Below are 26,159 nucleotides of genomic sequence, written 5' to 3' on the forward strand. Positions count from 1 at the left end.
TGAGTTCTTGCAGAAATGCAGAAATACAGCCAGGATGACGTAGCATTATGATCAAGCAGCTCTCCAACACATTTCTCCTATTTTTCTGACTCTTCAGTCCAGGGTATATTGCATGGTGCTGCCCAGTGGCTCAGAGAGCAGAATGGTGAGAGGCTTTGTGGCAAATGTAGGAAACTGCAGTCAGAGGATGCTTGGGGAGAGGATTGTGCAATCTTGGAGGGTAAGGGAAAATGCTGTTTTATGAAAACACAGTAACAGATGAAGTGATTTAGCGGGTATATTTTCACTACAGTACATGTAAGGATGCTCGTAGATGTATTGACTGAAAGGGGAGAAATGTTCCTTTAATGTCAACTCTGTTTTTATTAGACAGAGGCCAAGGGCCATGTTTGGACTGGCTGCTCCATTATAATGGATTAGATTTACATGGTGATTTTCCACACTGCTTTCCAGTACATTTTAGCACCCAAATAGAGTGTGGGAGGGTGGGTTTTAGTGTGAGTGCGTGTGGATGTTTGTGCGTGTTTGCATGAGTCTGTTTCACTATCAGCCTAACACAGATCCTCCCCTCTACATCTGCCAAGCAGCTTCTTATTGGCCGGTGATAACATAGCTTCCTGTCTGCCTAGTGTCCGTTTCCTGACGCTAGGAAAAACGCGACAAGATATCCGGGATAGGGCAGTACCAGCTGTGTGCCTGGGTTGGCACACAGAGAGCTGGGTTACACCTCCAGAGAAAGAGACAGTGAGACACCATGCCATCTGGCAGAACCCATCAGCAGTATGGGTCTATGGGCTTTCAGTGACACCCAGGGGAGAACTACTGGCACTCTCATTGAAGCCACGGGAGTTCAAGGCCGACTACGGTACAGCAGGCATTGGTAGCAGAAAACTAGATTCGCCAATATAATGACTGCAATCTTCAAGTGATTAAAAAAGTGCTTTGAAGACAATCATCGTACCAATAATTGCTTCGAATAAACAATATGCACAGATGAAGTCATACGTTTACCTACACCTTAGCCAAATACATTTAAACTTAGTTTTTCACAATTCCTGACATTTAATCCTCGTAAAAATTCATTGTCTTAGGTCAGTTAGGATCACCACTTTATTTTAAGAATGCGAAATGTCAGAATAATAGTACAGAGAATGCTTTATTTCAGCTTTAATTTCTTTCATCACATTCCCAGTGGGTCAGAAGTTTACATACACTCAATTAGTATTTGTTAGCATTGCCTTTAAATTATTCAACATGGGTTAAACATTTCAAGTAGCCGTCCACAAGCTTCCCACGATAAGTTGGGAGAATTTTGGCACATTCCTCCTGACAGAGCTGGTGTAACTGGGTCAGATTTGTAGGCCTCCTTGCTCGCACACGCTTTTTCAGTTCTGCCCACATATTTTCTATAGGATTGAGGTCAGGGCTTTGTGATAGCCACCCCAATACCATGACTTTGCTGTCATTGAGCCATTTTGCCACAACTTTGGAAGTATGCTTGGGGTCATTGTCCATTTGGAAGACCCATTTGCGACCAAGCTTTAACTTCCGGACTGATGTCTTGAGATGTTGCTTCAATATATCCACATAATTTTACTCCTCATGATGCCATCTATTTTGTGAAGTGCATCAGATCTATTTGTTTCATCAGACCAGAGGACATTTCTCCAAAAAGTACGATCTTTGTCCCCATGTGTAGTTGCAAACGTAGTCTGGCTTTTTTATGGCGGTTTTGGAGCAGTGGCTTCGTCCTTGCTGAGCGGCCTTTCAGGTTATGTCGATATAGGACTCGTTTTACTGTGGATATAGATACGTTTGTGCCTGTTTGCTCCAGCATCTTCACAAGGTCCTTTGCTGTTGTTCTGATTTGCACTTTTCGCACCAAAGTACGTTCATCTGTAGGACATATTTTTTTATTTTTTTTGTCATTTAGCAGATGCTCTTATCCAGAGCGACTTACAGTAGTGAGTGCATACATTTCATTTCATGCATTTTTTTTTTTGTACTGGCCCCCCGTGGGAATCGAACCCACAACCCTGGCGTTGCACACACCATGCTGGCGTTGCAAACACCATGCTCTACCAACTGAGCCACAGGGAATAGAACACGGAATAGAACGAATAGAACGCGCAATAGAACGCGTCTCCTTCATGAGCGGTATGATGGCTGCGTGGTGGTGTTTATACTTGCGTACTATTGTTTGTCCAGATGAATGTGGTACCTTCAGTCGTTTGGAAATTGCTCCCAAGGATAAACCAGACTTCTGGAGGTCTACAATTTTTTTCTGAGGTCTTGGCTGATTTCTTTTGATTTTCCCATGATGTCAAGCAAAGAGGCACTGAGTTTGAAGGTAGGCTTTGAAATACATCCACAGGTACACCTCCAGTTGACTCAAATGATGTCAATTAGCCTATCAGAAGCTTCTAAAGCCATGACATAATTTTCTGGAATTTTCCAAGCTGTTTAAAGACACAGTTAACTTAGTATATGTAAACTTCTGACCTAATGGAATTGTAATGCAGTGAATTATAAGTGAAATAATCTGTCTGTTAACAATTGTTGGAAAAGTTACTAAACGACTTGCCAAAACTATAGTTTGTTAACAAGAAATTTGTGGAGTGGTTGAAAAACTAGTTTTAATGACTCCAACCTAAGTGTATTTAAACCTCCGACTTCAACTGTTTGTCCTTGAAACAATTGTTTTAAAATCGCACACAGAAGACCTTAAGGATAATTTAGTTGCTAATGGCAGCCTGCAGGAGGCTTTATCCGGCTTACCTAAACTGAGAAAATTGTCTGTGACAACTTGGATGGCAAATAAACGCCGCAAAAAAATAAACGGGCCTTTTTCAGGACCCTGTCTTTCAAAGATGATTTGAAAAATCCAGAAAACTTCACAGATCTTCATGGTGAAGGGTTTTAACACTGTTTCCCATCATTAAACAATTAATGAACATGCACCTGTGGAACAGTCGTTAAGACACTAACAGCTTACAGACAGAAGGCAATTAAGGTCACACTTATGAAACCTTAGGACACTAAAGAGGCCTTTCCACTGACTCTGAAAAACACCAAAAGAAAGATGCCCAGGGTCCCTGCTCAACAGTGTGAACGTGCCTTAGGCATGCTGCAAGGAGGCATGCAGATGTGGCCAGAGCAATAAATTGCAATGTCCGTACTGTGAGACGCCTAAGACAGCGCTACAGGGAGACAGGACGGACAGCTGGTCGCCCTCGCAGTGGCAGACCACGTGTATCACCAGCACAGGATCAGTACATCCGAACATCACACCTGCAGGACAGGTACAGGATGGCAACAACAACTGCCCGAGTTACACCGGGAACGCACAATCCCTCCATCAGTGCTCAGACAGTCCGCAATAGTCCAGCCTCTCTCAGCCTGAGGGCTTGTAGGCCTGTTGTCAGGCAGGTCCTCACTAGACAGCACCGACAACAACGTCACCTACGGCACAAAACCACCGTCGCTGGACCAGAAAGGACTGGCAAAAAGTGCTCTTCACTGACGAGTCGCGGTTTTGTCTCACCAGGGGTGATGGTCGGATTCGCATTTATCGTCTAAGGAATGAGCGTTACACCGAGGCCTGTACTCTGGAGCGGGATCGATTTGGAGGTGGAGGGTTCGTCATGGTCTGGGACGGTGTGTCACAGCATTATCGGACAGAGCTTGTTGTTATTGCAGGCAATCTCAACGCTCTGCGTTACAGGGAATACATCCTCCTCCCTCATGTGGTACCCTTCCTGCAGGCTCATCCTGACATAACCCTCCAGCATGACAATGCCACCAGCCATACTGCTCGTTCTGTGTGTGATTTCCTGCAAGACAGGAATGTCAGTGTTCTGCCATGGCCAGCGATGAGCCCAGATCTCAATCTCATTGAGCACGTCTGGGACCTGTTGGATCGGAGGGTGAGGGCTAGGGCCATTCCCCCCAGAAATATCTGAGAACTTGCAGGTGCTTTGGTGGAAGAGTGGGGTAAACATCTCACAGCAAGAACTGGCAAGTCTGGTGCAGTCCATGAGGAGGAGATGCACTGCAGTACTTAATCCAGCTGGTGGTGCCCCCCCCCCCCCCTTTGTTCAGGAACACATTATTCCATTTCTGTTCGTCACGTCTGTGGAACTTGTTCAGTTTATGTCTCAGTTGTTGAATCTTGTTATGTTCATACAAATATCTACACTAAGTTTGCTGAAAATAAACGCAGTTGACAGTGAGAGGACATTTCTTCTTTTGCTGAGTTTATATCTACAGCCAAGGCTGAGTACACAGATTGTTTTTAGACAAACATTTGTTTTTCTCAATACATTTTCACCCAAAACGTGTAGCATTCACAACTTCCCTTAGCTGAGAACATTGTGGAGAGACTGTTTTGGAGTCTGTGAAAGCCTGTATGATTTGTCTAGATGTGTCAATATCATCTTGTACAGTCTTCACAGAGCCAAGAGTGGCCTCCAGCCACAGAAATCAGTCATCTCATTGAGATTAACCCAACCTGACTAACACAAGCCAATTAAGAAGATAACATCCTGAAACCTAGTGTTGGTTAATGATTATCACAGATTCCTCTGAGGTAGGTAATTGAAACAGTGGATAATTAATATGAGAGTCAAATTTGGCAAAGTTGTCTTAGTAACACCAGCAGAGATACAAGTGATGCTGGGAGCATAATTATACTGTATGAGAGAAAGAGGAGAGAGAGAGAGAGAGAGAGAGAGAGAGAGAGGTGTTAATCCATCTGTGATTTAAGAAATAGATATTTGGAGATAATGAACAAAGATCTTCACTCTCTGTGTGTCTTCCTCCAATAGCAACCGTATGAGAGCCTACAGTGGACACAAGCTACAGGATCTAAATAACTGTCTGCAGCCATAGGCTTTGCACTTGACTAGACCAGACTAGCACCAGCCCAGCCCACACAGTCAGCGAACACACACAGCTGCCTCTCCTCTCCACCCGACCAACCCAGCAGTACGGTTCACCTACCAACGTCCAACGCTTGCTCCGCAATCACGTAACCATGGCGATGGTACAGTAGCAGAGCAGAGGAGAGCAGAGCTGCATTTCAGATATGTTTGGATGGCTGCATCTGAATTGGCACTGGTCAAAAGTAGTGCACATTATACAGTAGGGAATAGGGTGCCATTAAAGATGCAGAGATGTTGTTGCTGTTCTCTCTGTGGCCTGCTGGTTGCTTGGCTAGTGATCCAGTTCTTTATCTAGGGATCTCACTGCCACATAGAAATGATTGTCAAGGGTATTTGGTATGTGTATTTTAACTGACTTGTCCGGAAGGGCCCGTACAAAGCCGAACTCGACTGCTGCAGTAGAGAGAGAGAAATTATATAATTTATGCTGCTGCTCTTGCTGTTCACGAGTGGAGCGTGGCGGTTGTTTTTGTTGGCCAATCATAAGTCATCAAAGCAGCAATAGGCTACAGTCAGAGCCTCGTGTGCAGAACATTTTGGAGATATCAAATCAATGGAAGATGGAATTAAAATGACGGAATAAGTTAAAGGAGAAGGATTGGCTACAATGACCAAGAGCCAACAGGTAGGCTGCTACTTAATATTCTGAATGGAGTTGTTTTAATTTGTAACTGTAGGATGAGACAGCTACCTAGGCTAATTGAGGAAGCAGCTATCTTAACTAGCTTGTCCCGGTCTGATGCAGTCAAGACAGTAACTACGTAATCATATGATGGTTGGTTGGTTGGTTGGTTGGTGTCTCTAGTCTCTCCCTCCCTGTTCCCCGTGTCACTTGCTCACAGTATGCCCAATCCCCCGCCTCCTAGAGCGGCACCTCTCTCGCCCTCCTCTCACGCTGTATCAGCTCCGGTTAAAAAAGTAGCTTAGAAAGCTTTTCTTCCGCTTCCCTCACTCTAATTGGGTCTGGATCCGACCAGGTCTTTACAAAATGGGTCTAGTTGTCCACGGGTCCATTCGGAACGTGTCTCTGTTTTAAAAATGTATTTATGAAAACGGGTCCGGGTGGGAAAGCCCCAGGTCCATTTCAGAACGGGGCCCGTGAAGACCTCTAATGTGGGGAGAACTAGGCTGTAACTGTATGTCTGAGAAGGCTCTTTAGTCAACACTATCATAGTCTACACATCTTACCGCTTACTTGACTACTAAATTGTTGGGAAAGAGCTTGTAAGAAAGACATTTCACTGTACTGCACGTGACAATAACACTTGAAACTTAAAAAACGTACAATGTAACAAAACACACACAATCCCCCACTGACTTAACCTGTTATTGCAGACAGAGACAGAGATGGACAGACAGTCATCAGTCTAGATGAGTTGCCACTAATGGAGAAAAGAGGGTGAGAAGAGGAAAAGAGGGAACATTTCTAGTGTGTGAAATATAGAAGATCAATCCATTAAGATATTCATCTGCAGTCTCACAGAAATCATTAGAAGTACAGTTAATGTGAGGTATTACGCCCTACGTCCCAATTGGCGCCCTATTCCCTACATAGTGCACTACTTCTGACCAGAGCCCTATGGGACCCGGTCAAAAGTAATGCACTATATAGGGAATAGGGCACCATTGGGGACGCAGCCTTGGTCTACGAGGCTGAGTGGAATGTTAATTGACAAATTGATAAATGTGAAGTAGCTACACTGAATTAAAACTGACGCAAATAAATTGACATGGAATGAGTGGAATGAGTGGAAGGTGCAACAACTCATGAAGTGGCATGGCACAGTGTCTCTCTTAACAAAAAGGCAATCTCAATTGCATCAGGTCAAGTGCATCGGATTTCAGCGGGGTGACAAAATGATAAAGGAGCAATTTTTCATGGCGAGAAATCTGCGCCGAAATCCAATTTATGCCTTTTTATAGTAGAGGAATTAATTTAATCCCAAAATATTAAATAACCGTGAATATTATTAATGGTGAACGTATAACTTCTTGACAAGGCGTTTTTTCAGAATCATTCTCGGGCTCCAGCGCATTTTATGGAATAAGGAATGATGAGAAAATGTGTGGAGAAAGTCTCAAATCAGACCTGGTGTTTCAGATCCTGGCCATTTGAATGAGTCAGCTTCTCCATCATCTTATTGAAGAAAATATTTCAAGACGTGATATGAACGATTCTGTGCTTAGGATGATACTGTGTATTGTATTTCAGAACAATTATTTAAATGGAAATAAACTACAAATATGAGTACTGTGTAATAAATATAGAATTGAAAAAAAGTGTCTCAAGGCAAAACAGATTCTAAATTTCCATCATTTAAAAAACAGAGCAACAGAGGCAAAAACAAAACTAAAGTTTGAGTCTACTTTCTAATTGCTAGGCCTACTTCAGATGCACATTTCTTTACTACTGCATATAAGTACGATGTGTCTGCACTGTTCCCTGCCTTCCACATCAGTCTACTAGACACAAACTTGGGTCAATGAGGAACTCCACCAGAGAACGATAGAAGAGAGGGGGATGAGAGAGGAGGAGGAAAGAGGGAAAACCTCCAGTGAATGCCAGTGGTCGTGCCGAGGTAATTACTTAATGACTCGTTAGAGCAAATAAAGAATGTTAATCAGCTAAAATCAGCGCCTGGCGATGGGAGACGGCGAACAAACCTATTCTCATTAACTACTCAGCAACAAGACACACCCCACTGAACCCCCGCTCAATCAGCACGACAGAGAACCAACACACCCCACTGACCCTCTGCTCAATCAGCACGACAGAGAACCAACACACCCCACTGACCCTCTGCTCAATCAGCACGACAGAGAACCAACACACCCCACTGACCCTCTGCTCAATCAGCACGACAGAGAACCAACACACCCCACTGACCCTCTGCTCAATCAGCACGACAGAGAACCAACACACCCCACTGAACCCCCGCTCAATCAGCACGACAGAGAACCAACACACCCCACTGAACCCCCGCTCAATCAGCACGACAGAAAACCAACACACCCCACTGACCCTCTGCTCAATCAGCACGACAGAGAACCAACACACCCCACTGACCCTCTGCTCAATCAGCACGACAGAGAACCAACACACCCACTGACCCTCTGCTCAATCAGCACGACAGAGAACCAACACACCTCACTGACCCTCTGCTCAATCAGCACGACAGAGAACCAACACACCCACTGACCCTCTGCTCAATCAGCACGACAGAGAACCAACACACCCCACTGACCCTCTGCTCAATCAGCACGACAGAGAACCAACACACCTCACTGACCCTCTGCTCAATCAGCACGACAGAGAACCAACACACCCCACTGACCCTCTGCTCAATCAGCACGACAGAGAACCAACACACCCCACTGACCCTCTGCTCAATCAGCACGACAGAGAACCAACACACCCCACTGACCCTCTGCTCAATCAGCACGACAGAGAACCAACACACCCCACTGACCCTCTGCTCAATCAGCACGACAGAGAACCAACACACCCCACTGACCCTCTGCTCAATCAGCACGACAGAGAACCAACACACCCCACTGACCCTCTGCTCAATCAGCACGACAGAGAACCAACACACCCCACTGACCCTCTGCTCAATCAGCACGACAGAGAACCAACACACCCCACTGACCCTCTGCTCAATCAGCACGACAGAGAACCAACACACCCCACTGACCCTCTGCTCAATCAGCACGACAGAGAACCAACACACCCTACCTCAGGGGGTCCTGAAATCCCCACAAGGGTAGTAAAACACAGAACATTCTCCCTCGTGAGTACATTTCCCACATCGCCATGAGGACAAAAGCTATTTTAAGTTTAGGGGTAAGATTTAGGGGTTGGGTTACAATTAGGCTTAGGTTTATGGATAGGATTAGGGGTTTAGTTCAGGGTTAAGTTGAAGGAAAATAGGATTTTGAATGGAAATACATTTTAGATTTCCACAAGGATAAAATAACACGTGGGGGGGGGGGGGGGGTCCCAGATACAGCAGGAGTCCTTCTCTCCTCTTCTTCTCTCGGTGCCTGTAGTTATAGTGCCCCGTGTTTGATCACAGACACTAACTCCATATTCATGGGGCATCTAATGGGCAAATGGTTTCAGCGCCGTTTACATAAACTCTGTTTAAAGCATCTGTCTGAGATGCTCAGTGTCAGCTAGGTCTCAGACCGTACACCAACCAGCCACGCTAACGCCTTGCTAGGATAGCACTGAGCAGAGCAGGTTAACTCTCTTCACTTATTTGGTCTTCTTTCACAGTGTTCTGTTGCTGTTATTAAAACCAACCTTCATATCTATGCGTCAGCATACAGTGTAGACTCCGTCAGAGCTAGGCTATACGTCTGGTTTATTATTCTGATTTGAAACCTGATAAATCATGTATTTGCCAGCTCCGTCACAATGTATTATTTTCTATTTCGTAAGTGCACACAAGCATTTTGCTACACCCGCAATAAAATCTGCTAAATACGTGGATGTGACCAATAACATTTGATTTGATTGAAGTGGACATATGATGGCGACCTGGTTCACTTAAGACCGTGAGCTACAAAAATATTGGAACAGTGACACATTTTTGTTGTTTTGGCTCTCTACTCCAGCTCTTTGGATTTCCAAATGATACCATGACTATGAGGTTAAAGTGCAGACAGTCAGGTTTTATTTGAGGGTATTTTCATCCATATCGGGTGACACGGTAAGATATTACACCACTTTTGGTACATAGTCCACCCATTTTAGGGGACTAAATGTATTGGGACAAACTCACGTGTATTAAAGTACTAAAAAGTGAAGTATTTGGTCCCATATTCCTAGCACGCATTGACTACATCAAGCTTGTGACTCTACAAATTTGTTGGATGCATTTGCTCTTTGTTTTGGTTCTGTTCCAGATAATTTTGTGCCCAATAGAAATGAATGGTAAATAATGTGTCATTTTGGAGTAACATTTCTTAACACTTCTACATTAATGTGGATGCTACCATTATTACGGATAATCCTGAATGAATCCTGAATAATGATGAGTGAGAAGGTTACAGATGCACAAATATCATACCCCCAAGACATACTAACCTCTCACCATCACAATAAGGGAAGTTGGCATTTTTGGGGGGGGATGATACTTTCTCACTCATCATTATTCACGATTCATTCAGGATTATCCCTAATCATGGTAGCAAATATATAAGTAGAGAAAAAGTCAAAGTAAGTAAAAAAAGAAAAAAAAAGAAAGATGAGTCACTTCTGAGAGTCGCTTCACCCCAGGAAGAATAGCTTCTGCAACAGCTAATGAGGATCCGAATAAGGGGGATTTCTCCCTCTGAGCTCCTTGCTTCCCCTCTCTTCCCTTCTCTGTCCCTCTCTCAGCCTCTCTCTTCCAATCCCTGCCTCTGCTCCTCTCTGTCACTCACTGTCCCTCTTGACCCCTCAGTGCCAGGACCAGCAGGCAGGACTTAGTCGAGAGCTCTTGGACAGACAGGACTGAATGCTCACCTCATTCCTCCCTTCATTATTACATGAATTTCCCTCACCTCTCCGCCATGACTTCTTGGCATAACTCCTTGGCTGTGACACCATCATGGAGTTCTTGCCTGCTGCCCACTGGCACACTGCCTGCTGCAGCCCCCTTAATTACTCCTGACCAGACCCCTACACTCACTCACACAAGTTATATTATTCCATTCACTTTGTACTGACATCCCTACTGCTCCTGTATAAAGCCCAGCAGTACTACCGTAGGTCATCTTCCAGGAAACGTGTAGCTTCCTTCTGACAGCACGGAGCCTCTCTCTCCAGTGTCCACACTGACAATCAGAGAAAGACCACCAGAGCTCATCTGTCCTCTCCTAAATAACTTCAGCCAATCCAATACAGGATCCATACTAGACCTGGGCGATAGGGACATATGGGAGAAATAGACAAAAGGTAATAACTATTTTGCTCGATCACAACAAATACGATTTTTTTATGGAGAGTTACTTTAAATTAGAGGCAGGGCTCTTCAAAGCATTTGCCAACATATTTGTGCATATTGGCCTATAGGCAATATTACTTACCACCTGAAGGAGTGGGAACTCAAAACACTTATCTAGATTGCTAACTCTAAATACGATATTGTTGCTAGATTGCCATGCAGGCTAATTGATTAATCTAAATGTAGGCCAGTGTCCTATAAAAACTTTCCAGAGCTAGGCCTATAGGCTACTTGATGTAGGCCCATTCACTGCAAATGGCACACACCGCACCAAACTAATTACAGCCTACACATGCTGCAAAGCGGTGCCATGAACTCAATACAGAGAAATTAATGATATGACTATCCTCTCTGTAACTAGACAGTAGTTGCTTTAAAACTATTTTTCTCTCAAGAGCATTTTGAGCAACGGTAATATGCTTGTGCTTCTCAGAATCCATCTTTCCCTCCTCCGTGCGCATAATGGGGAGAGGGAGAGAATTGGCAGCCGACAGGGAAACAGGGAAAGGCAGATACTTTCACAGCTGGAATCAACATAATGCACAGGCTATTACTGTTGAACAAATAATAGTATAATATAGAAAATGTGGACTTATATTGAGACGCAAAGAGGAAAGCAGTGTCGTTCTTGTATGAAAAATATTTTAACTGTATGCTGTTGTTCAATGCAGAGTGAATCTCGAGCACCAGGAACTGCCTGGTCGAGTGACAGTGGGTGGGGCTTGGTGTGTGGATTTGGAAGCAGCCAAAAGCATTAGTGTGCAATTGCAGCCACCAATTCGGGGCTGCAGTTGCATCCCATTGGTTCCTGCATGAACCCCCCCTCGAGCAACCCACTGGTTCCTCCATGAAGCACAATGTCTTAGTTCTTGCATCATCAAAGGAAGGAAGATAGACATTTGTTTGAAAACTAGCAGCAACAAAGGAACAAAAATAGAGACAAAAAAAGTGATAGCTTAGCGTTGCTACAGAGCAAAGGCAATATGAGAAGATGCAGATGGAAGGGGAGCCTTGATCCTGTCTGACAGATGTATTTAGATGGTGTTGATGAGAGAGAAAAACACCTAATGCAGGTGAACATTTTAATAATTTCTCTGACAGAGGAAACGGTGATTCACATTTCACACAGCATGTCACTCAACTTCCTCACATCTTCGACACCTCTTTCTGGTGTTACAGCGCCTCCAGAAATTATTGACACCCTTCAACTTCCTCGCATCTTTTACACCCCTTTCTGGTGTTACAGTGCCTCCAGAAATGATTGACACCCCTCAACTTCTTCCACATTTTCTTGTGTTACAGCCTGAATGAAATTATTTTGTCAAAGTGGAATGATGTTTTTCAATATTTTTTACAAACCATTCAAAAGCTGAAATGTCGTATGTCAATATGTTATCAACCCCTTTGTTATGGTAAACCTAAATAAGTTCAGCGGTAAAAATGTGCCTAACAAGTCACATAATTTAAGAACAAATTCTTATTTACAATGACGGCCTACCAAAATTTCTCCTGCAGGGACGGGGGCAAAAATGTTTTTTTTTTACAAATAAAAATACATAGGACAAAACACACATCACAACAAGAGAGACACCACAACACTACATAAAGAGAGACCTAAGACAACAACATAGCATGGCAGCAACACATGACAACACAGCATTGTAGCAACACATGACAGCAGCACAGCAGCAGCACAAAACATAAGTTAGATAAACACTATTATTGCAAACAGAGTGATTCTAACATGATTTTAAATGAGTACCCCGTTTCTGTACCCCACTACAAAACACAGGCGTCCTTCCTAACTCAGTTGCAGGAGAGTAAGGAAACCGCACAGGGATTTCACCATGATGCCAATGGTGACTTTAAAACAGCTACAGAATTGAATGGCTGTGATAGGAGAAAACTGAGAATGGATCAACAACATTGTAGTTACTCCACAATACTAACTTAATTGACAGAGTGAAAAGAAAGCCTGTACAGAATACAAAACTAGCTAGCTAACATTGAATCTAGTTGGGGGTGATTGGGTTTATCATCTATTGGACTAGGTAAAGTGGATTTTTGCTACTAGATCACTTTTACTCTTGAAATCTTTGGTTGTTTACTACACTACCTTACTCTGTTTAGCACATGGCCTTACATGTGAATCCTTAAATAGATGGGTTGAGCTAAGGCTTAACCTCTCTGGGCTGGGGGGCAGTATTTTCACGGTCGGATGAAAAGCGTGCCCAGAGTAAACTGCCTGCTACTCAGGCCCAGAGGCTAAGATATGCATATTATTAGTATATTTGGATAGAAAACACTGAAGTTTCTACAACTGTTTGAATGATGTCTGTGAGTATAACAGAATTCATATGGCAGGCGAAAACCTGAGAAAAATCCAACCGGGAAGTGTGAAATCTGAGGTTTGTAGTTTTTCAAGTGATTGCCTATCCAATATACAGTGTAAATTTGGTCAGATTGAACTTCCTAAGGCTTCCACTAGATGTCAACAGTCTTTAGAACATTGTTTCAGGCTTCTATTGTGAAAGGAGAGCGAATAAGAGCTGTTTGAACCAGTGGTCTGGCTGAAAGCCTTTAGTTTAGTCACGCGCGCAGCCGTGAGCACGAGCTCCGTTCCCTTTCATTTCTAAAGACAAAGGAATTGTCCGGTTGGAATATTATTGAAGATTTATGATAAAAACATCACAAAAACAATAATGTTTCTAAAAACTGTAATGGAACGTTTTTGACTTTTCATCTGGACTTGGTGCCCGCGCCTTGTGCATTTGGAATAGTGAACTAAACGTGCAAACAAAAAGGAGGTATTTGGACAAAGATTAACTTTATCGAACAAAACAAACATTTATTGTGGAACTGGGATTCCTGGGAGTGCATTCCGATGAAGATCCTCAAAGGTAAGTGAATATTTATAACGCTATTTCTGACTTTTACTGACTCCGCAACATGGCGGGTAACTGTATGGCTTGTTTTGGTGGCTGAGCGCTGTACTCAGATCATTGCATGGTGTGCTTTCACCGTAAAGCTTTTTTGAAATCTGACACAGCGGTTGCATTAAGGAGAAGATTATCTTTAAGAGAGTGTAAATGATGCTGAATGGGTGTAGACAAAGAAGAGCTATCCAGTAGTTGTACTAAAACATTCAAGGGCTTTTTTCTCAGAAGTGGAGTTACCAAAAGTTTCAAAGCAGAATTACTTTCCCATTGTTCCTCAACTGTAGTGTATGATATACAATTTTCCAGCTCTACAACTTTCTAGTCTCTACTTTCATCCAATGTAAAAAACATAATTTAATATGTTGCTACATCGGACCAAATCGAGCCGGTCGGTCACAAATGTGGATTAAGTCAAGGGATATGAATACTTTCTGAAGGTAGATTATACACTGCCCCTAGTGGTCAGGCAGAGTGACAGGTTAAGCAGTGTATTACAGTACACTACAAAAGCCTATAGCCAACATGCTACCGCTACATTATGTAGGCCTACTGACTACCGCAAACAAACCCACGCTTCTGAGAGACGTGTGTGCATAGCAAAGGGGGAAAACCCCTTCTGTTCTTCTATCAAGAGCAATAGCAATTGCATCTTTTTTTGGGCAAATGAATGGAGTTCTTGGATAATCGCTGAGAATAAGGTCTGTGGCAAACACAGGCTTAGGAGATCTATATACGTTTTGTTCTATGAGAATCTTCATCAGCTAAAGTCACCTTTTGTGAATTTTGAAGCGTTTCCATAATTAAAAAAAAAGCACAAAAGGCTTCATAATTCATAAAGGTCATGTTAACTGACTGATATTATCTCATAGAACAAAACGTAGATCTCCTAAGCCTGTGTTAATGTCGGACATTATTTTCGGTGTTCATCCCAAAACCCTATTCTTTCCCCGTTCATTTTCCCCATAGGAGCAGCTGAATGAACCAGAGGTAACTCATATCCGGGTTTTAGGACTACAAGCTGGCAAGCTCTATAATGCATGGTACCTAACAGCAGCAGGCACAACACAGCATGACTTACTGGCCCTTCTATTACATCCCTGTCATCATGCATCTTTAACACATAGGGATTCAACCAGCACAATCCAGTGAGTACGAATCACGCTATGGCTGCTACTACTGCAAACGCTGCTGCCCCCCCACACACACACCACACACACACACACACACACACACACACACACACACACACGCACACACGCAAACACACTAACACACATACCTCCTTTCATCCTCCTCCTCAATACTCATTTAATGAAAATCAGCTACAATACAAAGCAGCATTGCCTTCAAGAACAGTAATGTCCCGTAAGGGCTTGTACTAACACCTTGTGAAATGCTACCGAAGAAAAAGTAATTAGGAGCTTTCGAACCCATCCATTTCCTTTAAAGACAGACTGATCCAGCTAGTCAGTGGAGCTTTCTGACAAGATCCAGACATTAAAGCCAAGTCCAACACACACACACACACACACACACACACACACACACACACACACACACACACACACACACACACACACACACACACACACACACACACACACACACACACACACACACACACACACACACACACACACACACACAGACAAAGAGAATCTGCCTCAGAAAGAGATGACCTAAACTAACAGCTTTCAATTATATCTGAAATCTCCAACCCTCAGACTTCTTCTTTATTCAGTGATGGAGAGTTCTTCCTTTTCATCCCAAAGTGATGGAGAGTGAACATCTCAGCGTGACTGAAATGAATGAAAGGGATAAAATCTAACTTTATTTAACGTGCATTCACTCCAACGTCAGCCCTCATTCGGCCCCGTAGAATACTGGGTAATAATAAATGGCTGCCAGCTAGCTGTGACGCAGCACCATCAAAAGTTGAACTGAGTGAGTGTGCGTATACAGGTTAGTGTGTGTGTGTGTGTGTGTGTGTGTGTGTGTGTGTGTGTGTGTGTGTGTGTGTGTGTGTGTGTGTGTGTGTGAGGAGGGAGAAAGCGAGCGAAAGAAAGCTTCAGACAGAAGCGAAATTAGCCTGATCATTTCCCGGCATGAACACCCCAAAATCGCTCTATCCCTCTCTTTCTCTTACTCTCTCAAAAAACAAAAACAACAGACAGCACATCAAACCATCATGTTACGTTTCAGGCAGAGCACGTTTGAAGGTTTGTTGGCTTTGTAAGCTTTCAAAGCTCATCAGCAGACAGCACATGAAGATGGATAGAAACAGTGCAAAGCAGGCCAGGAGACTTTGAGGATCTGACAGACAGACAGACAGGGCCTGAGTCAAAGACAAGGAAAGAGAGGGTAGTCAAAGGCAACAGAAATCAACTATTTTCTGTTTCACGCTTCAGTAAGCAAACAACTGCAATCCCCCGGGTTCACAACCCACCTTCTCACCATGCCTTTAGAGCACCCCCTGGAGTGGCAGAGCAGCCATTTATTCATCATCTAGGAGCACAAACACACACTCCCCCCTAACCCCACCCTCACTCACACACACATCATTTGAGATACTTTACTCTCTGCATATCAATGTTTGAGGCTCAGTTCAGTTTACACAACACAAGAGAACATTAAGTCCTCAATGTAATGAAACATTCATAACAAATCATTTACACATAAACTCACACAGCAGGGATCCAAGCAAGCTCTATTGTGAGAGGAGAGCTTATTAAAACATTTAAACTAGTATCTCTTCACGGCTTGGTATTGGAGTGAGGGAAGCGGAGGGACTGATGTACTTGAATTCAAACGCATACACTACCATCTAGTCTTTGGCTATCTATTCCAGTGATGGAAGCAAAAAAATAGGATTTTTCCCTTAAAATGAGAAGCGGCTGGAAGAGAGGGACTCACCAACCTACAAACACATTATCTAGTCTTTGGCTTTGGCTCATCCCTTCAGTAAGGGAAGAGAGGAGGGAGTAAGAAGAGGACAGAGGAAGAGGAGGGTGGATGAAGAGGGACGACGAGGGACTCACTGATGTACTCAAAGACGTAGACAACGAAGAAAGGCGTGACGAGGTCGTTGATGCCCTGCACGTAGCCGCTGGCCGGGTGGCGGATAGCCCAGATGAACAGGATACGCTCAAAGATCTGACGGACAGACGGAGGAACACAGTCAGCACACACACACACACACACACTGTGTATAGTGCACAGTACACAGAGGAACATGGAAGCTACTTCTAGAATCATTATACACAAGCTTTTGTGTTTAAACAGTATTTGTAAATTGAGTACAATAAGTAAGCTTGCTTGTTTTGATGTGCTAGTCAAAGTCCAATTCAAGGACGATAAAGTCAATCTAGACATCTACGACATGCCTAAAGAGGAACAGACATGCTACAGAAGACAAATCCATGTAAAACAGTGAATAATGTAGATTTACTTCTGTTTTAATGTTAGACTTCCTTTAACAAGGTCACACGATGGTTTCAAACCAACACAGAATAGCCCCATTCCATGCCCACCAATCAAAGAGCAATATCGGATTAAGTTACAAATAATGCATGTTTTAATCGATGACATAAAGGTTTGATTGTGTTAGAGAAGTGAGGAAATTAGACAGAAGAGTATAGGACAAGCATGTGTGGTGAGCGGTGACATGAAATTGGAGTGTGTTCCAGAATGTCCTATTAATGTTCTTGGAACTGAAGAACACACGACACTTCAACATCAATTTCTCATCGCCGGGTTGGACCCATCTGCCTCTTTACTACTGCTGGATCAAGAACTTTCTTTTGTCCTTTCTTTTCTTCGTTCTCTAATCTATTCTGCAAGGCAGACACTTCCATCTTCGTTACAGGCTTGGTCTACGAGGGTTTTAAATGTTTCACCTTGCTGCTGTCAGCCCTCAAGAATTAAAGGAGGCTTGAAGTTCAGCGCAAATCAACCACACAAATTACTTTTGACCAGGGCCCATAGCATGCTGGTCAAAAGTAGTGCACTATATAGGGAATAGGTTGCCATTTGAGATGCATATTTATATTTTTATTCTCTTTCTCTTCCCTCTTCTAGTCTGGCCCCCGGAATGTCTGTGCCCATGTTCTGCGATGCATCACACATGCAGAGCGCTTTCTCGGACGCCATGTTTGTCATTTTTCTAAATAAACACATTTCTCAAAAATTGTGATCGCCCCGGCCTCAAAAAACATGTTGGTTGGCTGCCTGGGGTGCTGGCGTGTTATGCTAGCCGGTATGGTTTGGCGCGGTCCTTTTAAAATGCCGTTACATGGACATGTATGGGATAAACATCTCCCTACTGCTGCCCCCCCTGCTTTCATCATCAAAGTCACATCTATCAAAGTGGGGTGGGGAGGAGAAGGAGGAGTAAAGGGGGAGTCCTAATGTGAGTTTCTCCCTTTAACAGCCCACCCTCCCTTCTCTCCTCATCTATGTCATTCCCTTTGCCTCCCCCAACTTCGCTCTCCTCTTTTGGTCCTCTCCCTCCCTGAAACAACCCACGTTCTTGCTCCTCATCTCCCTGCAGCCAGAATTCATGGTCAGAAGCCCAATCAGAGGGTGGAACTTAAACACTAAACCAGGTGGAGGAAATCAATGGCCAGAGAGAGAGGAAGAGAGGCCAATAGTGAACACTTATCCATTTATTTGCTTTGCAGACACCCTTCACCCTGACCACTCCAAGGCAGCTCCTGAGCTTCAATAAGAGACTGAAGAGGCTGAAAGACATTGCCTGAAGCCAGAATAATAAATCATTCTAAATAAATCAATGGAACAACAGCAGCAGCAGAGTCACAGATGAAGTACGTTGACCTCACGGTGGTAACTGATTAGATGGGGGTCAATGTGTGATCAGGAGAGGACAGGGTTGAACAGTGTCAGTGTGTGAGGGTTAGGTCCAGACAGTGTGTTATGTTATGGTTATGCAGTGTACAGGCTGCCCATCAAGCCACAAGCGCAAGGAATCAATGACAGTGAGTGGTCAGTAGACTGGACCCAGATCTCCATGTTATTTTGCCCAAAAATGTAGTAGTGAAGTCCTTGGCTTGGCTTGGCTATTACAGATCCGGGATAAGGCAAGCTTTACAATACAGCTCTCAGATGAAAAAACATAATTTCAAAAAAGGGGCAAAAGCCTACTAAAAACCATAGGACTGATGAGTTAAGTATGTTTTAATCCAATATCTTGTGCATAATTCAGTGCACCATCACTGAATTATTTCAATTTGATCATGCATAAAAGCACGACTTGCTTGGATGAGCATTAGGCTTTCACCCCTGTCACCCTCCTCATCCTTCTCTTTTCACCCACACTGCTACATTGCCTCCTCAAGGGAAATCACGAAGAGACAGAAATGTATGTACGGACACACATGCACGCGAACACACACACACACACACACGTGTGCTTCTCTCTCGCTCTAGCTTCATGTCCCCATTAGCTCACTGCTAATGTGTGAACAGCATGTCTACAGCCATAGTGGTCCACCGAGGCCAACTTCATGTCCAGTGCTGTAGGTCTCTTAGGGAGAGGACCTCTACCCACACGGTGTGACAGACAGATTCCATGTCTGTGCCTAACAAAAACTAAATGTTGCATTAATCAGTCATTTACAGTGTCAGGAGAGTCATACAGTGCCTATAGAAAGCCTACACCTACTTCAACTTTTTTCACATTTTGTTGCGTTACAAAGTGAGATTTAAATGTATTTAATTGTAATGTTTTGTCATTGACCTACACAAAATACTCTGTAATGTAAAGGTGAAAAGAAAATGACTCTCTCTCCAAATGGAAGAAGAAGGGCAGTGATCGGTAGATGGATACCAATAACAAATCAGACATTGAATATCTCTTTAAGCATGGTACAATTAAGCACAATTATGCTGTGGATGATGTATTAAACCACCCAGACACATCAAAGATGCAGTCGTCCTCCTGAACTGAGCTGCAAGACAGGAGGGAAACTGTTGAGGAATGTCACTATGAGGCCATTGGGGATTTTAAACAGCTACAGTTAAATGGCTGTGATAGGAGAAAATAGAGGATGGATCAAAAACATTGTGGTGATTTGACAAATTACAGAATGAAAAGAATAAAAATATACAAAATAAGAATATTCCAAAACATGCATATGTATGCAACAAGGCACTAAAGTAATACCGCAAAGGATGAACAATTTTGGCCTAAATGCTAAGCCTTATGTCTGAGGCAAATCCAACAACACATCACTGAGTAACTGCCTCCTCATTTTCAAACATGGTGGTGGCTGCATCATGGTATGGGTATGCTTGGCATTGGCAAAGACTGGAGTTTTTCAGGATGAAAAGAAACGAGATGGAGCTAAGCACAGGCAAAATCTGCTTCAGTCTGCTTTACACCAGTGACTGGGAGAAGAATTCACTTTTCAGCTGGACAATAACTTGCAGCACAAAGCCAAATCTACACTAGCGTTTCTTACCAAGAAAACAGTGAATGTTCCTGAGTGGCCAGTTTTCATCCCACTTATAACACAATAAAATGTGAAGAAATCCAAGGGAGGTGTTGACTTTCTATAGGCACTGTATGTACACAGACTGTGACAATCAGAACTAATAGAGACTGAAACTGGTGGTTTTTAGACAGCTCTGCGGTTGCATGCATCACCATACCAAGGTATTTCGGGACGGAAATAAAAATGATCCCCAATTAAGAAAGGAAAACAGTAGGACGAAGGAAAGAGGAGAGTAGGAAGAGGGGAAGAGAGAGAGAAATAGAAGAGGGAGAGAGAATGAGGCAAAGGAGAGAGAAAGAGAGGTATAAGGAGAAAGAGGGAGATGCAGATATTGGGGTGGGTGTGTGTGAGGACGGTTGGCCTATTCATTAGTAATCTCTCACAGCACTGAGGTAGTAGTGTGGCCTGGGAGGGGAACGGAGGTAGAGGCCAATAGAGGACATGGCAGAAGAGGGGTGCGACTCGCAATACTGAACACACTTATGCAGGACACACAAGCAGACACACTCCATTATATCCAATGACAATTTGTTTTCGAAAATACTCATACCAGAGTGCAAAAAAAGCCTCATACCAGAGTGCATACAAAAAAAGCACCGAAGAACATTCCATTACAACAGATGGTTTCCACTCTTTAGTAGTCAAGAGTGTGAGAGTATACGTGCATGCATGCGTGGTGCAGTGTGTACACAAGACGACGAACAGGCTGTCATACATTCGCTAGGTCTAGGTGAATGACTGCCTGGGCAGGGTAGGCAGTGTGTTCTGTATAGAAGGTCTCACCTCTTGGACAGAAGCTTGTTGAAAGAGAGGAATAAGGGGATTAGTTCTTGGTATGTCAATGTGAATCTGCAGAGAGGAGAGAGAAAACAGAGGAGCAGCTGAGGTTATCATATGCCGTCACAGAGAGGGAAGAGAGGAAGAGAGAGCACTGGTTAGTGGATGCACTGGATTCAGGGTCCAAGGCGTGTACTGACGGCAGAGAACTGAAGAGAACTGGAGCTCCTAGGCTATATTTCTGAACTGGGTGGAGAGGTAGTGTGGCTCACTAGCTCTCTGCAAACCAAACCACATTTTCTCTATAGAAGCACAGCGGGTCAGTGCAGGGCACAAGCACATACACCTGGTCATCACATATGTGTGGAGGAGAGCCTGGTCAAACCAGAGAGCCACTTTCACCCAGTTCAGAAGTTGGAGCCTGCAGACACACGGACAAACACTGGCAGGGCAGAAAGGAACCGGACCGGTGTCATGCTGGCGAGAGAGGGTTGGTCTGCAGCCCCTTTAACCAGTCTTACCTCGGTCACCATAGGCTGCAGCATTAGACACTCCGGACTCATCCGGGGGATGTCTATACGAATCTGGTGGCGTGGACAAAACAGTAAACGCAAACACATTGCACACACACACATTCAGTCGTCACGCATACACACACGGACCGTGCACAACATACCCACAAATGTACACACACCAGGGAAATAAGTTAACACACTCAACTGAACACATATCCACAGTGGACTTTCTCCCAGCCCTAGATGTGGAGGGGGAAAAACGGCTGTTTTTCACAAACAGTACATACTGCTACACAGACATCAAGATGAGACAATTCAACAGGATATAGTACAGAAATGTGACTGTATGAAATATGAAGCCTCTGACTAAGAATGTAACATTCAAGTAAAAAAAAAAATGCAGTAGATGTGAGAGGGAGCGCCTGATAGTCCCCCTCCTGAGAGTGGGGGAGGGAGCGCCTGAGAGTCCCCTCCTGAGAGTGTGGGAGGGAGCGCCTGAGAGTCCCCTCCTGAGAGTGGGGGAGGGAGCGCCTGAGAGTCCCCTCCTGAGAGTGTGGGAGGGAGCGCCTGAGAGTCCCCTCCTGAGAGTGTGGGAGGGAGCGCCTGAGAGTCCCCTCCTGAGAGTGTGGGAGGGAGCGCCTGAGAGTCCCCTCCTGAGAGTGTGGGAGGGAGCGCCTGAGAGTCCCCTCCTGAGAGTGTGGGAGGGAGCACCTGAGAGTCCCCTCCTGAGAGTGTGGGAGGGAGCGCCTGAGAGTCCCCTCCTGAGAGTGTGGGAGGGAGCACCTGAGAGTCCCCTCCTGAGAGTGTGGGAGGGAGCGCCTGAGAGTCCCCTCCTGAGAGTGTGGGAGGGAGCACCTGAGAGTCCCCTCCTGAGAGTGTGGGACGGAGCGCCTTTCTAAGGAGTTTTTCCTAGCCACCGTTACTTGCTCTTTGGGTTTTTAAGCTGGGTTGCTGTATAAGTACTATGTGACATCCACTGATGTAAAAAGGGCTTTATAAATATATTTGATTGAAAGAGAAAGTTGGAGTGAGAGGGGGAGTGTGAGTGAGCGAGAGGGCGAGAGATCCATGTACAAAAACAGAGAGACTACTGTAGGGAGATGAGAGGAGTTACAGAAGAGAGACTGGGGAACAGACAGTCACAGGTCTTGCACTGCTAAAGTCAGGAAGTTGAGTGCTGACTCAGGAACAGCAGGGAGCCTGTGATCAGACAGAAAACATCCTCTGCCACTGAACACAGAACTGAGATCAGTGTAGAGAAGAACAGTCTGCTGGAAGCCTAAAACTCTCCCATTTTAAAGTAAATATCAGTCATTTTCTTAAAGGCAAAGAGAGAACTTACCTCTCTTCAACTTACTCTAGCTGGAAACGGTTGTTGATCTCAGCATAGTAAATATTGTCGCACCATAGTAAATATCGACAACACACCACATAGTAAATATCATGCGTGCATGTATTACTATCCTCGTGGGTACCGGAAATCACCAAAAGGATAGTAAAACAAGGACAAAGGCTATTTTAAGTTTAGGGAAAATAATTTTAGGTCCCCACAAGGATAGTAAAACATATGTGTGTCAGCAGAAGTGATTTCCCTGATAAAAAGAGGGAGGGAGAGAGTCTGACACCAATGGTGGGAGGAGGGCCATTTATTGAGAGAGAGAGAGAGAGAGAGAGAGAGAGAGAGAGAGAGAGAGAGAGAGAGAGAGAGAGAGAGAGAGAGAGAGAGAGAGAGAGAGAGAGTCTGACACCAATGGTGGGAGGAGGGCCATTTAGTGAGAGAGAGAGAGCGCGAGAAAGAGAGCGAGGGTGGGAGGGCCATGTTTTGAGAGAGAGAGAGAGAGAAGGGCCATTTTTTGAGAGAAAGAGAGAGAGGGTCATTCTTGTCTAGACTCCATTGTGGCACTGCTATGTGAGAGGAGAGCAGCATGAAAAACCACTTATCACCGTATAACTGGATCTGTAATGCAGCCTCGCGGCCGCTGACTGGCAGTGGCTTGGCTAGTCTGGGCTGTGGGAGAACCAACACATCAGGGACAAAGAGAAATGGCTGGTAAGAGGGCTTGGGGATTTACACCCACAGGACAGCCCATTCTATCTGCACAAATGAATATGTCTGCCGTCACTGAGGTGAAGGGGTCTGAACTGTAGATAGCCGAGGAGGAATTATATTTATCCACCACCGGAACGGATGAACTGTGGAGGAGCTGAGCTTAGGATAGACAGACTGCTCTCAATATATGAGTGCATGGGCTCCTGAGTGGCACAGCGGTCTAAGACACTGTATCAGTGCTAGAAGCGTCACTACAGACACTAGTTCAGTTCCAGACTGAATCACAACCGGCCGTGATTGGGAGTCCCATAGGGCGGCGCACAATTGGCCCAGCGTCATTCGGGTTTGGCCAGGGTAGGCAGTCATTGTAAATAAGAATTTGTTCCTAACTAACTTGCCTAGTGAAATAAAGGTTAAATAAAATAAAATGTCTCATTGGATATAGGTATACAGAAAGACGGGGGAAGAGGAGAGAAAGAGGGAGAGAAAGAAATAAAGAGTGACAGAATGTGACTGTGTGTGTAGTCATACATAGTGTCCTTACCTGTCTGTACGTGTCTTGGTGGTGCTCGTCGTTGCGCGAGTCGTAGTACTGTTCTATGAAACCAAAGTATTCCTGTCTTTTCCTCTGTAGCGTGCTCTCTCTCCTCTCTGTGTTGGCAGGAAGGTAACCCTGGGAAGAGTACACTAGAACAGTTAGGATAGCATAGGCTCCTCAAACTCAACTCAAGACCTAGAAGCCAGTTCCACTCCTTTAAAAAAAAAAAAATATGTTTTAGATTTTCTTTATTATTTTCCCCTAACCCTACCACCGCTCCCCAAATTGGAGTAAACTAAATGGACAACACCACCTAGGATTCTACTTCCAGATTATACATACTATAAACATTTTACGGACGGAGTATATTTTAGATTAGTTATCTTTTGTTTGTTTTTAGTCACATCCGTCAGCTACCCTCAACCCCTCCCATCTCTCTCTCTCTCTCCATTTGCCATTAATTTTTCAACTGCGATGTGATGTTCAACAAAAATTCTGAACCTTTCTATTCTCTGTTTCTACAGATTGTAAATTAAAAGATAAAACATTTTTGGTAAGCGTATTATTATATTATTGATCAATTGACTGACTTTTCAGATCACCCAGCAATGTAATGTGCAGAGTTAACTCCAGGTAAATGTTGCATTCTTAAGCCATTCCTGCAACCAAAAACAAGCTACATATGGATAGTACTTAAACAACTGATCTAATGATTCTGTCGCTTCACAGCAAAATCTGTAGAGCTGGTACGGTTGTATCACCCACATATGACATTCTATTGGTTGTAAGAATTTTGTACAACAATTTTAATTGAAAAACTAAAGTTTTCAATCTGGCGTTGTTTTGTGTATCAGTTCATAAACCATGAGCCATTGAACAGGTCCATCGAAAATCAGTATGGCAAAGCTGCCAATTTTTTGGTCCTTAACTGAAATTGGTATACTTTTTTCCTTATCACAATTTTCTTTAACCAATTTGGTCTTTAATGCAGGGCCGACAGACAAGTTTCACTACTTTCTCCCCTTCCATCTTTGAGGTAACGCTGCAACTTGTTGGTTGGCATTTTAGATAGAGCAGACATTTCCATATATTTTTGTTAGCTGCATGTGTGACATAACTCTACCAGTTGTATCTAAGATATCATTTAGAAAAAATTATACCGGTTTTGTTTATAAAAATAAATATATTAAATGATGTTTTTCTATCAGTTAGCATATTTGAGCTTAACCATAATATTTGTTGTAATAATTTTTCTGTCTTTTCTGGTGGGTTAAACTGATATTGCAACTTTCTAAGGCTTGTTTTAAAAATACCGCTATTTTGGAGCTGTAATCTGAATAAAGAGAAAAAGGCCATTCTTGAACACGGGGTGAGCCATTCTTACTAATCTGCCAGAGAACCAGTTCGGATATAAGTATAGATTTTGTATGACTGAAACCTTTAGTGAGAGGTCTAATGCTTTAAAATGTAATCCTTTCTGCCCTCCGAATTCATATTCATTATATAAACATAACCGTTTAATTTTGTCTGTCTGGCCATGCCAAATAAAATGTAATATTTTTTGCACATATTAGTTTAAAAAAAAAGTTGTTAGGTATAGCCAAGGCCATAAGCAAATAGGTAAACTGGGATATGACTAACGAGTTAATCAGGGTGATTTTTCCACAAACAGACAGGTATTGTTCTTTCCATGGTAGCAAGATCGCATCTATTTTTGCTAACTTTCTATTCAAAAGGCACTCGCACATCTGAGCTATCTTTATTGCAGGTGCATGGTAACAATTGGATAATATGAGAGAAAGAAGAAGAAACCCGCACACTGCTCTTGCTAGTATCACTGCCCTTTATTAAGCTTTACATATCGGCCTCAAGGCCTCCAGAGGTTAGAAAAA

The 26,159-nt window shown here is 43.7% G+C and overlaps 1 protein-coding gene across 3 annotated transcripts in view; it reads right to left on the bottom strand.

Annotated features, from left to right (window-relative positions):
* Window positions 1-26,159, bottom strand: part of tbc1d22a (TBC1 domain family, member 22a) — a 217,091-nt gene that overhangs the window by 109,451 nt on the left and 81,481 nt on the right. Inside the window, exons 7-9 of one of the 3 annotated variants that reach the window (XM_014152781.3) lie at window positions 24,274-24,402; window positions 21,171-21,236; window positions 16,914-17,028 (exon numbers count right to left, since the gene is read on the bottom strand). In XM_014152781.3, coding sequence (XP_014008256.1) covers window positions 16,914-17,028; window positions 21,171-21,236; window positions 24,274-24,402 — 310 coding nt within the window. Of the gene's footprint in view, window positions 1-16,913; window positions 17,029-21,170; window positions 21,237-21,685; window positions 21,749-24,273; window positions 24,403-26,159 lie in introns of all 3 variants that reach the window. The other 2 variants (XM_014152782.3, XM_014152784.3) reach the window with 2 other exon arrangements.

Source organism: Salmo salar, chromosome 17 (genome assembly GCF_965601325.2).
Source record: "Salmo salar chromosome 17, fSalSal1, whole genome shotgun sequence".
Classification (NCBI taxonomy): Eukaryota; Metazoa; Chordata; class Actinopteri; order Salmoniformes; family Salmonidae; genus Salmo; species Salmo salar.